This window comes from Lutra lutra, chromosome 6 (assembly GCF_902655055.1).
Source record: "Lutra lutra chromosome 6, mLutLut1.2, whole genome shotgun sequence".
Lineage (NCBI taxonomy): Eukaryota > Metazoa > Chordata > Mammalia > Carnivora > Mustelidae > Lutra > Lutra lutra.
This window is the reverse complement of record NC_062283.1, coordinates 51,359,214-51,377,906: the sequence shown is the minus strand read 5'-3', so window position 1 is coordinate 51,377,906 and position 18,693 is coordinate 51,359,214. Positions and strand designations below refer to the sequence as shown.

General features: G+C 40.6%; 1 protein-coding gene across 4 annotated transcripts in view; it reads left to right on the top strand.

Moving 5' to 3' along the window:
- The first annotated feature begins 617 nt into the window (after window positions 1-617).
- Window positions 618-18,693, top strand: part of FAM83B (family with sequence similarity 83 member B) — an 80,628-nt gene continuing 62,552 nt past the window's right edge. The window contains exons 1-2 of one of the 4 annotated variants that reach the window (XM_047735006.1): window positions 618-754; window positions 17,545-18,056. In XM_047735006.1, the coding sequence (XP_047590962.1) occupies window positions 17,601-18,056 (456 nt within the window). In that variant the 5' untranslated portion in view covers window positions 618-754; window positions 17,545-17,600. Of the gene's footprint in view, window positions 755-784; window positions 850-17,544; window positions 18,057-18,693 lie in introns of those variants that run through there. The other 3 variants (XM_047735009.1, XM_047735007.1, XM_047735008.1) reach the window with 3 other exon arrangements.

The following is an 18,693-nucleotide window of genomic DNA, read 5'->3' as shown; positions in this document are numbered from 1 at the left end:
GAACCGCAGTATCCCACCTAGAATGACCTGCTTTTCAAGCAGGTATTCCTACTGTAAACAGTAGTATCGTTCATCTCAAGTCAGCAACCAGAGTCATCCAAAGTCGATACCAAATCTTTGATGATGGTTAGAATTTCTCTTTCACATAAAAAGGTACGTGCACAAGCACTGTTTGTACCACCTTTCCATCCCCTGCTCTTTCCCAAGCCTGGAAGCATTCAGGCGGTTGGGTAGGGGTCTGTATTGCTGGCTGCTGAGTGGAATTATCTCCTGCACGCTGAATCCGCCCCACTCTCCCGAGGGTGGTACCACCCCCTCCCCCACGTCCCCCTCTAACCCCGAGGCCCCTTCTCCCCCCGCCCCACGCATTCCAGAGCCCAGGAAGGACGCGGGTGAGAGCACAGCCGGGCTTCTCAGAGGTCCACCCCCTTCCCAGGTGTGCGCTGTGGTCCTCCTGGATTTCTGCTCGCCCTGGCCCAGGTGTTGGGACTTGTAATCGCCCCGGAGCCTCGAGGGCGGACGGGGAAGGAAGGCTTTATACTTTGTTGGGAGAGGGCTGGGTTGCGAGAGGGTTGGGTTTCTGAGTTCAGACAGGTAGCGAGCGCTTTCTGGTTGCGCGGGGTTTGGTGTGGCACCACTTGGGACTTGTTGCAACTCGTTCCCGCACCAGCCCTCACTGGGCTCCGCACCCAGGCCCGGGGAGGCGCGGTCGGGGCGGGAGTCAGCTTCCCTCCGCCGACCTGACGCTCTGCAGGTAACTCCCCTCTCCTCCCTCCGCCTCGCGGCTTCCTGGGCGGCAAACGTTCGGTGGCGGGCGCGGCGGCGCGCGGCTCGGGGGCGCTCCTGGCCGTAAGTGGGGCTCCGGGCTGCCCTCCCCGGCCTCGAGTGGGCGGGAGACTGGCGGGCGCGCAAGCGGGGTGCGGTGCGGTGCGGTCCCGAGGCTGCACCCACCTTGGGTCGGCTGGGTGGCGGGGGGTAGGGATGGGGATCACCCCTGGGAAGCCAGCGCGGGGTCGGTAGTTCGCCGGGGTGCAGAGGTCGGGTTCCCCTGACTGGTCAACTTTCTTTCATTGTCTCGTGGCTGAGAGCGCGTAGGGAAGTTTGAAAAGTTAGGTCTCGGGAGGGGTGGGTTCGGGTTCCCCCAGGAACGGGCGCCGCCCAACCTGGACGTGGGATTTGTTTTCTCTATCCTCTAGGAGTCCGTCGCGCACCCCTGTGGAGGGAGAGGTGGGAAGGGTCTGGGAAGAGCCTTGTGGGAGGAAGTAAAGGCAGCGGGTAGTGTGGTCGGGTGGGGGCAGGGAGCCAGCAGAAGGGCATATGTGTTCTTTAGATTTTGAGTGGGCAGTGGAACTGGGAAAGGAAGGCAAAGTTATTCTTAACAAAATATCTTCTCCTGTTTGTATCCAATGGGCATCTGTCCACAGATGAGTTGAAACCTGTGCTTTCAAAACTCCAATTGGCCTGGGTCTGTGTCCTTGGTTGGTTTGCTTGGTGATTCTGGTACACTCCAAATTTTGAGAACCACTGCTCTAAAGGGGCAGTGTGCCTAGAGCAGATAGCTTCTGGAAAGGTACTTGGAGACTTTAGGCCTATTCTTTGTAACATCTGGGAGACACATTACCTCTAGAAGGTGTGTGAGGAGGCACAGAATGTCCATGTGTTAGTTGCATTCATGACTATGTAAAGAGACAATGGTGCTTTATAGGGAGGAGGCTGTGGGAACATAAGATATGGTCCTGACTGTGCATGCAGTGATGAGATTCTAGGGTTTCTGACCCAGAAGTGGAGAACCCCGAGAAGGCCAGAACACAAAGAAAAAGCCATGCTGGCAGCAAACAGTCAAGGGTGTAGATCAAGATGGCCCAGCAACTCATTTCCAGGTTCCCACTTGCTACATATTTTGCCCGTTTACTTACTGGCAGGTACCGCCCCTCTTTCCCTTTCTCATCCCCAACCAGCGCAAGAGCCCCAGGGAAATCTATGACTGAGGCTGAATCAATCCTGAAAAGAAATAGGACAAGGGAACAGTGATGAAAGAGGCTTAGAAGAGAAAGCTGGTTTTTTGTTTGTTTGTTTGTCGGGTTGGTTTTTCAAAATAACTAAAGAATGAGAAGGATGTGAAACAGCATGAAGTGGGGGTTGGGGTCCGTCTTTGTTTTGTTTGTTTCTCAGGATGATGGCGGTTCCCAAGATGATGGCAGTCTCCACACCTTCCAGTTTCAAATTCCACCCCCTGGCTTTTGGGTTTAGGGCACATGTGGTTGTACACACCTATTAAAGAGTGCTGGCTTCACCTTGCAGAGCCTGCCTGAGGGGCTGGGTGGATCCTGCTTTTAAAGCTTGCACATTCTAGACCACAGATGCTCAGAACTTATTGTGGGAAGCTTTACCTATTGAACAGTTGCTGAAAGGGATTGCATAGACGGAGACAAACCACACCTGTGGTGCTGACTCAGTGATGTCTTTGTGATTACTCTCTGGAGATTATTGCTTTAACTATAACTAACCTCTTTTGGGATGGGTTAATTAATTTTATAATTCTTGCTATTAAATCTTCTGTTACCATATCCCCTTATAATTTATGGTGGAGGTTCATACATTGAGTATTTTCTTGACTATGAGTTATCCCGCAGCCACTCATCTACCTGTTTCCTGTTCGATTACATTATACAATAGTGAGTTTCCAAGATGTAACATTATAGTTTAAGTCTTGAGAATCTTGTATGTGAAAGTGTGATCCCAGTAAAACAGGCCTCTTCTGTAGCATTATCTGGTTGGCGGAGAGCTTTTGAAAAGGTCCCACTTAGCTTAATTTAACTAATTATTTGTAAAATTACAAGCTGTCCTTGTTTAGCTAGTTGGGTAAGTTTGCATATCTGTCCTTCTGTAACTTGTAAAATATGAGTGTTCTAAGGATGTTTCACAATTCAGAGTCTGTTAAACACAATGTTACTGGTAATTTTGAAATATATTTTTGTTTAATTATTTCTAATCTGGAAGTGGAATTTTGTTGGTGAGTTTATCATTTAAAAGTCAGAATACAGTCTCCCCACCTCCCCAAAAATGGTGCTCGGACTGATGACTATAGATTTTAAGATAGTGTGGACTAAAGTTTATGTACATAGCGCCTAAGATCCACCAAAAATTAAATCCACATTTCTCTGAGAAAATGTGCTGGAGCCTTCAGCTGGAGTTTCCTTCTTACTGAGGCAGGCCGTTGGGCATTAGCATTGTTTTGTGGTGTCTATCCAAGCCCCCAAGGGTGAAGTAGGGTTCAGGGGGTGGGGGGGTTAGTACTACTAATCCTTGGAAACTGAGTACTGTGGGCTGCTGCCACAGGAACTGGGGAAGTGGTGGGTTCCAGACGAAAGGGCTCATGTGGAGGTGAAATGGAGTGGGAGCAAGTTGGCTCCAGAATTGGGAAGGAGGGTTTATTCAGGAGTCGGGAGGCTAACATATATAGGAGGTCAGGGTGGAGCCTCAGGGAGACCGATGATGTTTTCAGCAGCTATGGTGCTGTGAGGAAGATGAGACTGGGTTGGAGAGATGATCCAAGCACAAGGATTATTCACCCATTGGGGACATCTGTGTTGGGAAGTGTTTGAATCATGTGATCATAGCTGATAGGAGTAACCTTTTCCTCTGGGGACATCTAATTACTCCTCAGTTTGTAATTTTGTTTTATTTTTATACTGTCCTTAGGAGTTAGTCCAGTCCCCTAAAGGCACATGACTTTTATCTTTTGGGCTTTGTAGCAAGTAGTTTGCAGACCGCATCCGTCTCTGGGGAAGGTAAGGTAGTGATGGTCAGCCTCTTGAGAACTGGCATGGGCCAGGTGTAATCTCCATGATGCTGGCAGTGGCCGATTTTCAAGAGTTTACACAGAAGTTATGCAGTACTGAGATCTATAAGTTATGACTTTTTGCTCTTACACTCTATCCATTCATTAAACATGCATGTATTGACTGTTTTGTGCTGAGCAATGTGTTCCACTCTGGGTAGGAAGATAGCAAGCAAGATACTGTTCCTGGGTTCAGGAAGCTTACAGTTGGGGACCTAATAACATTTCTAAGTGCAAACACAAATTAATGAATCTGGTCCACTTACTTAATATTTCCTTCATATTCTCTGGAAGTCCCAGCAGATATTATATATGTCCTTTAATCATTTGTGAAGTTGAACATTAGCAGACCTGACTCAGTAGGGATTTTGGACAAAGTATCTAAACTCTGCTGGCCTCTCTGGTTTTTCAGTGGCATGTCCCATCCTTTCTCTGAGATTCTCTGTGATCACTTTGTATGGAGAGTACGGTAAAATAATGTTAACTGATGTCTCCCCGTAGTATCACTGGGCAGTTCATTATTTTCACTTGTTTTGTTAAAGTTTCATTTCAGAGGGTTTTAGTTCTCTATTGATTGTCAAGTTGTCTCTCTGATTGTATAAACATGACTCACTTGGGGAAGAAAAGGCAGTTTCCAGAGCACTAAAAAGTGGCATCTTCCACCTCAGTGGCTGCGGTTAGAGTCACCCAGCGGAGCGTTTGTCCAGACGGTCCTTTTTCCCACACGCAGGCAGCGATGGCTTCATTCTTAACAGTACATTGCTCCAACTGCTTAGTCTCCTCTGACTCATTCAGCAGCTGTTTCCTGATGTCTTAAAAGAATTGTCTTTTTCTCGAGTAAATGTGATTTCTGATTATTTGTTAGAGAAGGGCAAAATCAAGCCGAGTTGTTCTTGAGTAAGGAACTGGTGACCACGGTCCCCGGTGACTCCTTGCTTGCTGTAGGTTCATGCCTGCCTTTCCTCCATCTCTTCCTTCTGTCATCTCTTACTGTCCCTCCGATCTTTTGTGGTATCTTATGGTTTCTGGCTTCTTTGTTCGTGCTTCTCTTCCTTTTCTTTCTTTTCCTCTGTTTTCCCTTCCCTCCTTTCCTTGTCCCTTTTCCTCCTTAGGCTCATCTTCATTTTCTGGCTCACCTCTCATCTTTTTTTTTTCCCCCCTTTTTGCCTGTTCCCTACTTCTTTCTGTTTATTTGGCTATTTCTCCATCTCTTCACCTATTTGCTTTTATTTCAGTCTGTCATCTCTCAATATCAGTGCAGTTTTCTATTTTGGTACATTTTAGGTTCCTAAAAGTCTATAAAATTCAAATAATATGAAAATCAAATAACACATTGCAGAGGTAATTTTGTTCTGTAAGAGTTAAAATATAAATAAAATTGCCAGTTACACTTTAAATATTAGAGACACTATTCAACAATACACTTCTGACATTTTATACGTTTTAAAAAATGTTCTTTAGGGTGTCTGAGTGGCACAGGGTTAAGCGTCTGCTTTCAGCTCATGTCATGGTCCTGGAGTCCTGGGATGGAGCCCTATGTTGGTCTCCCTGCTCAGTGGGGAGCCTGCTGGTCTCTCTCTCTCCCTCTGCTGCCCCCCTGCTTGTGCTCTCGCTCTTTCTCTCACTCTCCGTCTCTCTGTCATAATAAGTAAATAAAATCTTTTACAAAACATGTTCTTTACCTTCACAATAGAACATGTGTACAGTGATCATCTGATTAAAACTCAAGATTTGCCTTCTTTGGCATGTTCAATAATTTCTATCTTTACCTCTATTATACTCAACTTATTAGATAAACATTTTACTAACATCAAGACTTTCATTTTTCCGTTTTCCTAAAACTTACAAAATAGATTGAAGTTTCAAGAAGATATTCAAATAAGGGTGCAAATAAGATAGTAAAAAAGAAGGATAATGGTGTTATTCAAACCGGATATTGACATGCCCACATCCTCTGTGCAGTAAGTTAAAATATTTGTTAATTGATGGGTTGAAAACTGGATTCATCACAGGAAAGGTACTTTTTAGTGTCACTGTCTAATGTAGAAAAGTTCAAAGGTCAAAAAAACTAAGTAGGGTACTACTAATACATATAATTGAAACTTTGTTTAAAAAAAAATCTCAGGGGCGCCTGGGTGGCTCAGTGGGTTAAGCCTCTGCCTTCAGCTCAGGTCCTGATCTCAGGGTCCTGGGATCGAGTCCCACATCGGGCTCTCTGCTCAGTGGGGAGCCTGCTTCCTCCTCTCTCTCTGTCTGCCTCTCTGCCTACTTGTGATCTCTGTCTGTCAAATAAATAAAATAAAATCTAAAAAAAAATCTCAGTAAGAAAATGACACTAAAGAAAATTAAAATCTTTCTAAGACCATTGGACCCAAAACACAGTTATGCAAAAATTGGGACAGGAGCCTATGAACATTGTAATTAAGTGTGTGTTCACATATTATATATAGAATAAATGACTTGATAAAATCACGAATTGCTTGAGTTAAGGAAACTAATTATTATGTTTAATTTTCATATCTCAGCATAGTGGTATCCTTATTTGGGGTATCATCTCCCTTCTCTGTCACAGTTATACTGACGTGGGCCTTACAGACAAATGGGAGTGAAATGGAAGAGTGCCAGGTGCAGTTTCTGGCCCAGGTCTGGTTTAGAGAACGATGACTAAAACTTTAGAAGCCTGAGCCTTCACTCAAGTCATTACAGTTTCCCAGGGTAGAACCACTGTCACAGAAATGTAGCACAGGAGTGGGAACATTGTTCACACAGGATCCACAAGACCTAGAAATCCATCTTTACAAATTAACAGCATTTTACACATTAAAAAAAATGTATTTTTATCTTTTTGGTTAACTTCTGTGTGTGCACGTGTTCTATAACTAAGTGAGAGAAGCCAATGAAGAAAACCATACAAGGTCTAAACTAGGACGGGCTAGATTTCCAATTAGATTTTTTGGGGGAATTCCTGAGGGAAAATAAAAAAGAAGTACTTCATTTCATCTGTGATAGAGCTATCTAAGCAGGCTTAATTAAAAGTGAATCTTGAGAGAAATAGACTTTGGAATTGCTTAACATGTTCTGTTTACTTATATGGCTCTTTATACAAATCAAATTATACAAATTAAAATCTTTCTGGGCTAGGTATATTATTAATACTTAATATTTTTTGGCATGTTAACTAAATAAACTTGTGTCTCCTTGCACAGTTTCTACAATATTATTTGTTTTAAACCTCTATTTTAATTTTTTTTTAAAGATTTTTGTTTATTTTAGAGAGAGAGCTCGCACACAAGCGGGAGTGAGGGGAGGATCAGAGGGAAAGGGTCAGGCAGAATTGGAGCACTGCGCAGGGCTCGATCTTAGGACCCTGAGATCATGATCTGAGCTGAAATCAAGAGTTGGATGCTTAACTGAGCCACCCAGATGCCCCACTTCTCTACTTTTTAATAGTCCCAAGATTTTTTTATTGCCTCTAAATACTTACAACACTGACTTTTGATTGACATTCCCAAGGTGCATAAGGAAAACACATTTTCTTCAGACCTTTTGTTTGTAAACTTTCACTTTTTCATAGATGAAGCACACTGTTTTTGTTACCAGTATTTGGAAAGCCACTTTCATTGTTCATCTGGAGCACATATTTATGATGTTTTCCTATAGCACCAGTTCTGTAAATGTCAGTGTGTGCCCAGATTGGCTTTCTGTTGTCTTAAGTAGACTCAGAAGCTGGGACAAGAGGGCATATGAGACACATTCAACATTTTGCTCAGTGAGGCCCTTGTGCTCTCATCTAAATATATCAAGTCCTTGTTTTATATTCTACAGAGGTTTAGAAGCTGAGGTTGAAAGATCCTGAACCCACTTCCTGTGGTAATCAGGGAATCATGGATAGGTATTATGACTTGGAGAGGGTTGGTCAGGCAAACAAGTAAGGAAATAGGGAGAACTCTAGTTATTTCCCCTTTGTGATGACAAGTGAGGAAGAGTGGAACATAGATCCCAGCATACTTAAGATGTAAGACAATAGGCCTTATCTAAGACAGCAGTGATACTCAAGGAATACCCGATATGACAGTGGCACAGATAAATTAGAATAAACAGCTTGGTGGCCTTTGATCAACTTCCGTTTTAGTGAGGAGGACACAGCCAATGGCAAATAAATGTCTTGATTATTTTTACATAATTATAAGTGCTAGAAGTTAAATAAAACCAGGTAATAGAATTAGGCATAGCAGAGAGGGTAGGTTCTTGACCTCCCTAAGGAGATGCCACATGAGTAAGATAGGAATGAAAGAAAGATAATTCCAGGCTGTAGGAATGACTAGCGCAAAGATCCTAAAATGGGAATTAACTCGGCATGTTCAGTGTAAAGAAAGTGATCCGGGGAAGGTGTTCAAAGAAACCAGGCGGATAGATGAGTCTGGAGCTGAGGGGAGCAGTCACATCTGAACATCTGAAGATGTTCAAATCATCCACAGATATAGAGTATTTCCTGTTGTAAGACTGGATGACATTATCCTGGGAGGAATACTGACAGAGAAGAGTGAAAGTACAGCTGAGTCAAGTTCCCAAGTCCAAGCCCAGATGGCAGAAAAATAAGTAGCTTTGATGGCATTTGAAGGAAATTCTTAGCCTTTTGACCTACAACCCAGTATCCCAAGCAATGATATTCAGATACCATTGGCAGTAACAGTAGTCTGTCTTCAAAATCATTTCTTCTAGGACTGTAGGACTCTCAAGGGGAGGGGAAAAAAAAAAAGAGATTCTGATCTTGTTGCAAGTTTTCCTACCTTTAGGGTAGAGAGATCTCCATACTTCTTGAAACTAGAATCTGTCTGGATTTGCATCTGGATGACGTGATAGATAAACTTAAGCTTCACACTGCTCAGTTTTACCACATTGGAAAATATAGACTTTGAAACTTCTCAGTACTCCTCTGGAATATATAGTTTACTCTAATTTCACCTTAATGGCATACTAAATATCTATAATTATAATCCATTTAAACACCCAGTGAATCCTTTCTTCCTGGTGAAATGAATTCATATAATGACAGAACAAATATCAAAAACAGAGGAAAACTAAGTCCTACTTTACAGCTAATTTGTATCACTGTGTTAAAAAATAAGACTTAGAACTTTGTTTCATGAAGATTAATTTAAATACACAGAAATGATTTTCAGACTGATTTGAACATAATTAAACATTTCAAAATACAGTTCTTAGGGAGAATTCCCAAAGGACACTTGATAACAAGTCTATCCTTTTCACAAAGTGCACATTTGAAATTGGTATTTATGTTTATTTTTGATAGAGATCTATGGATTTATCTAATTACTTTTGCAGTGCTCAGTGGTTTTGTAATTAGTCTTTTAAAAGCCCTTTTCAATGGGTAATAGTTTGTATTATCAAAAAACTAACCTCCATTTAATAGAAACAGCTATGTGCTTCAGTCTTAAAAAGTTCTGCATGGATATTACCATTTAAAAAAATTTATACTTTAGGATTTGTTGGGCCAATCATATTTAATCAGCTCTCATTCTATTATACTGTTATTAAAGCAGTGTATTATTAGCTTGTTATGTAACAATTATGTACTAAGCATTAATAATTGTGCTAAACAAAGATAATCTGCACCATCACAGAGCTTATAGTGAAGATGGTGGGGAATAATGCATTTAAATAGTACATGGAAAGTGATAATATGTGCAGAAATTGCTATGGGCGCTCCTTGCAATGCCTTTGTTTCTAGCCCTGGAGAGTTAGGGAAGGCACTGCACCATCAGTGAACTACTTACTCAGTCCTCATTAAGTGTATGCAGTTACTTTTATTTTACTTTTTTCCTTCTTGGTCCCTGAATCTATATAGCTTTAGTTTCTCATATTCTGCACTTGTTCAGATGTTGCTCTGTTAGAATTATTAAACTCTTTTATATGCAGCATTTTGAATTACCCATGCCCGTCAACTTAGTACATGAATGGAAGAAGAAGAGGATATTCGAAAGTAAAAAATAACTATTGGAATAATTCTTTTAAAAATTCCTTTTTTCCCAAAGCAAAATAGTACATGTGTATTGTTAAATGTTTGGTAAACACAGAAAAGGGTAAAGTAGTTTAAGAAATCACCCATAAAACCACCTCTCCAAGGCAGCCACATTCATTTTTATGTATATGTTTTTACTTTTGTTTTTGGATGAATTTTCTTTAGTTATAATTCTGCTGTTATATAGTTTAGTAGCCTGCTTGCTATCCATAGAGTATCATAATATACGCATTTTTGGGGTGCCTGGGTGGCTCAGTGGGATAAAGCCTCTGCCTTCCGCTCAGGTCATGATCCCAGGGTCCTGGGATGGAGCCCCGTATCGGGCTCTCTGCTCAGTGGGGATCCTCCTTCCCCCTCTCTCTCTGCCTGCCTCTCTGCCTACTTGTGATCTCTGTCAAATAAATAAATAAAATCTTTAAAAAAAAATAATCATTTTTGCATGCTATCAAAACTACTGGAGGCGGCTTTTGGCTTCTTGGCTTTTTGTTTGTTTTGCATTTGAGAATGAGTGTGTAGAATATTCTTTATGTCACCTCAAAACAATGAAACTGAGGGGCTGGGTCTGAGTGGCTCAGTTGACTGGTTGAGTTTCTGACTCTTAATTTCAGCTCAGGTCATGATCTCAGAGTGGTGAGATCCATGCAGCCTGCTTAAGGTTCTCTCTCCCTTTCCCTCTGCACCCCCACCTTTAGCTATGCCTGCTTGTGTGCGTTCTCTCTCTTTCTTTCTTAAAAAAAAAAAAAAAGTAAAGAAACTGACCATAGGGGAAGGGAGGGAAAACTGATGGGGGAGGGAATCAGAGAAGCAAAGGAACCATGAGACCATGACTCTGGGAGACAAACTGAGGGTTTGAGAGGGGAGGGGCATGGGATGGGGTAATCTGGTGGGTGGGTATTAAGGAGGCCGGTATTGTGTGGAGCACTGGGTGTTACACGTAAACAATGAACCCTACATCAAAAACTAATGATGTACTATATAGTGGCTAACTGAACATAATAATAAAAAAAAACGAAGCTGAATTGTGAAGGCTGACTTAGAAACTGAGAAGGATATGAGGCAGTTCCTTGTCATATGATAAACACTTTTTTTAAACCACCTCCCTCCCTCCAGACAATGTTAGCAGGTTTCTGGGCATCACAGATCTTTTCAGCAGGCAAAATGAATATCATATTAGAATTTTGGCAAGGGTGCCCTGGAGCCCAGCTTATTACGCATTATAAGATTCTTTCAGAAATATGCCCTCTGCTTGATTACATACAGAAAGAGGATACTCATTAAGAAAGTAAGAGAAAAATAGAACCATATTATTATCACTATCATTATTTTTAAAGATTTTACTTATTTATTTGACAGAGACAGAGAGAGGGAGGGAACAAAACCTGGGGGAGTGGGAGACAGAGAAGCAGGCTTCCTGCTGAGCAGGAGCCCAATGCAAAGCTCAGTTCCAGAACCCTGGGATCATGACCTGAGCTGAAGCCAGACGCTTAAGGACTGAGCCCCCTGGTGCTCCAACCATACTATTAAGTACAATTCTCCTCTATATTACTATAACCAGGGTGTGGGGTGCAAGAGTGCCTGGCTCCAGGGTCCCAAACAGACCAGGTCCAGCCACTTGCTGCTGACGAAATCCAAAGGCAGAGACAGTAGTGGTAGGGAAAAGAGAAAAGAGTTTATTTCAGTGAGGCCACCACCAGGGAGACAGTGGACTAGCTCCTCAAACACTGTCTCCAAAGTGCTGAAAATACCTCCAGGTTTATATAAGGAAAATGTGGGACAAAGGTCAGTGGGTGGGAAAGGTCAGGCCCATAATTGTCTTGGGGTCAATCATGAGGGGTGTCACGGGCTCAGGGCAGTCCTCATTGCTTGAAGGGTAATTTCAGTTACCATCACGGGATGCTTTGCCTGAAGGGTCTTTTGCTTGAGTTAAAAGATAAGCTGGGAAGAAGAATTTAATCAATTACAAAGTACACACTGAGGTCAAAATGGAAGTATTTGAAGTCATCTTTCATTACTACCTATTTTAGCAGTCTTTATGGCTGATACAGAGTTAAGGGCTTTTATCTCATTTAGTCCCTTTGCAGTCAGTACCGTTATTTTACCCATTTTCCTAGTGAGGGACATGCGGCTTAGAGCCCTGAAATTTTGTGACCAAAATCTGAACACCAGTATGTGGCAGAGCGAAAGGCATAACTTGAGCCATCTCACACCCTCTGTGTCCCAGAGCTAACCAGCGATTTGTCACTCAACCCTACTTTCCCCCTTCATGCAGTTAAAAGACTGCTTTTCTGGGGCACCTGGGTGGCTCAATGGGTTAAGCCTCTGCCTTCGGCTCAGGTCATGATCTCAGGGTGCTGGGATCAAGCCCTGCATCAGCCTCTCTGCTCAGCAGGGAGCCTCCTTTCCTCTCTCTCTCTCTGCCGGCCTCTCTGCCTACTTGTGATCTCTGTCTGTCAAATAAATAAATAAAATCTTAAAAAAAAAAAAAAAAGACTGCTCTCCTGTGTCTCTGTTAGTGTTCCCTTTGGATTAAACCCTCTAATTTTTCAGCTCTTCTTTGTGACATAATCTACCTCAAATTCTGCTCAATCCTGTACTTGTATGGTTAATTTTTAAATATTTATTTATTTATTTATTTATTTGAGAGAGAGAGAGAGAGAGAGAGAGAGAATGAGAGCGAGCACAGGCAGGTCGAAGAGCAGAGGGAGAGGGAGAAGAAGGCTCCCCGCGGAGCAGAGAGCCCGATGCGGGGCTCGATCCCAGGACCCCAGGACTGTAGGACCCTGCGATAATGACCTAAGCTGAAGGCAAACTCTTAACCAACTGAGCCACCCAGGTATCCCTGTATGTTTAGTTTTTACTGTAAATTAAAACTTTTACATTTATTGTATTGGATTTAATCTCATTCATGTTGATATATTGTTTCATCAGTTTAAGATCATGTTGTGTATTAATTCTGGCACCTGATGCATATACTGTTTATTTCTGCCAACTGTATCAATGTGTTTCTATTGATTCATCCGGATGATTGTTACATATATTGATCAGGATCAGGACAAGATGAAACAGTTTACAGCACAAGATTCAACCCCATTAGGATGACCTTATCTCATCCATTGGAGTTTCTGGAATGCTTGTGTCATGATAGAATGCAATTCAGGAGTAATTTAGGTGTTGGTAAAACAGTAATTTGTTTTAATTCCACTTGCATTTTAAGCCATGCATAGAGTAGTCCTCTAAAGTTTGACTCTCCAGTATATGCTCTCCAAGAAAAGGGTTTATTGTTTGTTTTTTTTTTCCCTATGAATTTCTCTGTAGAATTACTCCATGATTCCAAATGACAGTGAATGGGTATGTTTTAATATTGTTAATATATATTGGGGGCCTTGTTATTCTTATGTCTAGACTATAATTTACACTGAGGATGGAAAATATATTGAGTAACAGGTAATACAAATAAACCCTGGGATTAAGTACTTTGATAATATGAAATCAGTAATGTCATACCATTGCCCGATTAAAAGAAATTAAAGGACTAAAAAATGTTTAGATATTGAGCAAGTGGAATTTTTATTTGGGATTTATAAAGTGACTTGGAGGCATTTAGTTTCCTTTTCATGACTTGGATGAGATGGGTGATTCCATCTGTGATCTGCAAATGGAGATATTTGCTTTCAGAGCCCTGTGACTGTGTGTGCCGTGTGTTCATGTATTCCTGGGCCTGTAGAAAATCAGACCCTGTGGAAGACTATAATTGGTCCTGTTGGGCTGTCTTGTTGTAAGTATTATTATAAAGCCTGCTGAGAATTTTTTTTAAAGTTTGGATGCCAAAATTTGGATGCCAAAATTTGATATCAAATTGCACTTGGCAGCTTGACAATTATAGTAAAATTTGTAATGTAACAACATCTTTAATGTTTTAATTGCCATCTTAAATTTTTGGCAATCAAATTCAAAGTCAAACACAATCTTGGTAGCTAAAATTTCAAGGGAAAAAGAGATACAAAATTTTCAACTATTGTGGACCACGGATTAAATATGACCTCATCCTAACTGGATTACATCTGCAAAGAAGACCCTGTTTCCAAATGAGATCACATTCACAGGTACTGAGGGCTTGTCCTTGAACATACCTTGTTAGAAGACAGTATTTAACCCATAAGAGCATTTAGGAGTAGAATAGAAACAGCCTAAGACAGAGGCTGGAAAAGGTACCTCAGAGATACCAGCAGCTGTGATACTTTTTGTGTTTCTTTCAGAATCTTGACCTTGGGTCATCTACTTGTACATTTAAGGAAGTTGTAATTTCTCTTTGGAGCATTTTTTTCTGTTGACCTGTTCTTTTAGGAGTCTTTTCAATGAAGCTTCTCAGATCAGAAACCATAAACAAGCGTGTCATTTGCATATTTTATTTTATAATGAAACTGCCAAAATGTTTTCCAGAGTAGCCCATGAGTTGAAATCTAATGTTTAATACCTTTGGAATTTATACTTCCCACAAATGACACCAAAGATTCAATATCAAATAAATTTGTAATGCTTTTGAGGCATGGATTTGAATCCCATATTTTATAAGCCTATTTTCTTGGAATGAGTCACTTTACAGGCAGATGAGACCAATGGTCGGTTTAGCTTTTATATCATAGTGAAATTTTATTTTTCTCTACTCATTAACTCTGTTATGTATGCTTATATACTTTTTAGGAGTTTTTAATTGTTATTAATAAAATAATACACCTTTACATGTTTAAAGGCATACCCAATTAATTTTGTCCTCAAATTAAGCCCTTCCAATGTTCAGGGATTGAACTCCTGAGAGTGCTATATTAAGTCTGTAACTAAATACAGGTGCTGTTTTATTGTAATACCCACTTATGCAAGTACCATTACCTTACTGGTCTCCCTTAAAATTTGTTTATAAATGGTTCTTTCACATTTATCCCTTGTAAACAGCTCTTGTGATAAAAGCGTATCTTCAGACAGTGGTTAGAGGGTGTAGCTTCTCTAGCAGGACAGCGTCAAGCTTGTTTATTTTTTGGCTTAGCTCTTTTACATAATATCTCAACTTCCATGCTCATAGCTGTTGCATTTTTTTCCATGACGTGATTTTCTGCTTGTATCTGTCATTGCCATTTGATGAGTCCTGTAGTGTTTTACTTTTTTTCATCTTCATTTTTTTTTTCCCCTTCATAATTAACTGTGTGTCTTTGTCTTCATGGCTTTATTTTACGTTCATGGTCCTTTTTGATGTCTCTGGTTTTGCAGTTTACGCATAGCTCGAGTGATTTTTTTTTTTTTTTAATAGTTGCAGTGTACATATTTACCTAGATAAAGCTTGGGAATCAATACAGTTTTTTAAAGCACTTCATGCATTTTAGCTTCTACATAGATAATAGGTGTTTAGCTTCACATGTTACAGGAGTTCAAAGTTACATTTTAAAATTTAGGAAATAACTGCTAAGAAAATTAAAAATTTTTGTAAACAACCAGTAATTAACTACTGTCTTAAGCAATTACAAATAATAGATGTGATTTTCATGGGATCACTGGATGCTGTCCCTACATGAACTGGAATTATCAAATGAACACTCCACCTCAGTAAACCTTAGGGAACTATACTATAATCCAATGGATTGATTCTGTCAAGTAAATAAAAACCGTATTTCTTTGTTAAAAATGAGTCCAGTGTAGGTACAAAAAAGAACTTTAATGTACATTGAAAATGTCATTAATTAGTAGTATGATACCATGCATATTAAGTGAACAACTTGATGAAGATTTCTCAACCATGGTACCATAGACATTTTAGGTCAGATAATTTCTTAATGCAGGTGGCTGTCCTGTATATGGAAGTAGGTTTAACAACATCCCTGGCTTCTACCCAGTACATGCCAATAGCATAAACATGTGTTGTTTTGTTTTCTTGTATCAATTTAATCCTTAGGCTCTCTATACTTTTGGACTTTGTTGGTAAAAATTTTGAGCCTAGGGATGGGGACAGGTTTGTCTCCACTAAAAGAGCTAAGTGGATCCTTTTATCTTCCTTGTTTGTTAGCTCTGCCTTAGTATGTGTGCTGAACCTTTTCTGCTCTCCCCACCCTTTCAACAAAACTTGTGGCCCTGTTTCCCCTTTCCTGACAACGTCTCTGTATGATTAGTGACTGGTTACATCTTTTGAGCTGAGGAGTTAATACTGGATAATGGCTTTGTGGGTTACCCTCTCAAATCAGGTTTGAGTTTCCATAGTCCTGAGTCTGAAAAAGCTGGGTTAAGTGGAAAATTTTAAATTGGGGCAGAGCCCTTGCAAAGATGTTTTTGGTCAAATTAGTCTTTTAGTGCTTGTAGCACATCATGGAGCTGAATTTTGTTTGAATCTATACAACAGAGAACATGACTTCAAAAGATTGGAAAGTCCCTTATTTGATTGAGATAAAGTCTGGTGTGGCATCTTAAACAGTGAAGGAGTGAATGAATGACAGTTTGTGGGCATTGTGAGGGTTGGGGTATGAGCTTGGTTAGGCAGATTTGAATTCCTAAGAGAAATCCCTGAATTATCCTGGCTATGATAAATTTCTTTATCACCTAAATGCTGTCAAACCATCAAATCTCAGGAGTCCTTACTTTGAATCAGCTCTTGAATATTCTTGTCACTACTTGACTGGGTGTTTGAACACTGAAAGATTTAGCTACTTGTCTCCCCTCCATTCCCCTGATACTGCCAGACTAATTGTTTTAAAGACTGGTTTTGTTGAATCACAAAAGTCTCCTGTGTCCCTCCACACCTGGCTCCATTGTGTCTGTTCAAATTTGTCCCCTGTTTGTTCCTAGTGAAAGGAGCCTGCTTTCCAGCAGTTCTGTTTTTGTTTTTAACTATTTCATGAATATATCAAAAGCTTGTTCCGAGCTTTTGCTGTTTTTCACTCTTGTGTGGGGTTAAAACATTCCTTGCTGCCTGATCGCATTCTTACTTATCACCCTAGGTTCAGCTGAAGCCTATGTCCTGCACAGGGATATACGTAAATAGTTTATTCTGTATTGATTTCTACTTGCTTTAATCTGAAAGCATTGACTATAGGCAGTACTCATTTTGGCCCTTAGCAATATATGGCTTTGTTCAAAGTGGTAACAGTTTTGTGTGTATGTTTCGGCTCTTCAGCTAATTAATACATTTCTGGAAGGCAAGTATTTCTGGTTTCTATATTCCATTAGTATGTGAGTATATGCGTAACAGGTACCTAGTAAAAACTTACATTCATGGATGTCCAGGTACTGATTGCATTCTATTTTAAAATATTGTAAAACCCAAATGAAGAAAATGTATAGAAACTGATAGGACCATGTATAGTCCCAGATTAAAATGAAGAAAGGTGACCTTTCTGGATGTCAGAGAAAGGAAGGTGTTTTGTCTTAAGTGAGAAACAGTAAATAGAGGTACCTTGGAAAAGGAAAACCAACTAGTGGCTTGTAAAAGGAAATCTGTTTAGCTTATTTGTAACATGTATGTGAATTATGGTGCAATTAATGACACTTTGGATGTGAAGTGTATGTCATATTGAGTTACTGTCGGTTGAGGAAATGAATAAATGCAAAACTGTTGGTTGATGTGGATCACAAAAAAATATCATTGCAGAATTCTAACTGATCTTCATGTCCTTCCTTTCAGATACCCAGATACCTCTCATCAGTGCACCAATGGACATTTGAAAGTGCTGTTGTCAGATGCTTGGAATCATGGAAACCTCATCGATGCTGTCCTCATTGAATGATGAGTGTAAATCAGACAATTACATTGAGCCTCACTACAAGGAATGGTATCGAGTAGCCATTGATGCACTCATTGAACATGGGTTAGAAGCATACCAAGAATTTCTTGCCAAGGAACGAGTATCAGAGTTTCTAGCTGAGGAAGAAATTAATTATATTCTGAAAAATGTCCAGAAAGTTGCACAAACTACGGCTCACGGTACTGATAACTCCTATGACGATACCTCATCTTCAGGGACTTACTGGCCCATTGAGTCCGATGTGGAAGCTCCAAATCTTGACTTGGGCTGGCCGTATGTGATGCCAGGACTCTTGGGGGGCACCCATATAGACCTCCTCTTTCATCCACCGAGAGCACAATTACTTACAATTAAGGAAACTATTCGGAAGATGATCAAAGAAGCAAGAAAGGTAATATTTTCATTTCTAAATGAAATTTTTCTTTTAAGTGAATTTTTTTTTTCATCGAAGTAGAGTTGACACACAATGTGACACTAGTTTCAACGTGTATAACGTAGTGATTCAACAAGTCTGCCTTATCTGGTGCTCACCACAAGTGTACTAACTCTACCACCATACAACACTATTATGATACCATTGACTATATTCCCTATGTTGTACTTTTCATCCCTGTAACTTATTCATTCCACTCTAAACGAAAAATACGAAATATGTGGAAAATGCACCAGAGTAATATAGCAGGTATGTTAAAAGAATCTCTGTATGTGTGGACCATGCCTATTCTCAGAAAATACACATATGAGTACATAGGAGGGTTGTATTTCCCATATCTTGTGTATATTTAACAGAGTGGTTAGGTCCCTGCTACAGGAGATTTCTGTCTTTTTTTTTTTTTTTTTTAAAGATTTTATTTATTTATTTGACAGACAGAGATCACAAGCAGGCAGAGAGGCAGGCAGAGAGAGAGGAGGAAGCAGGCTCCCTGCTGAGCAGAGAGCCCGATGCGGGGCTCGATCCCAGGACCCTGAGATCATGACCTGAGCCGAAGGCAGCGGCTTAACCCACTGAGCCACCCAGGCACCCCTTG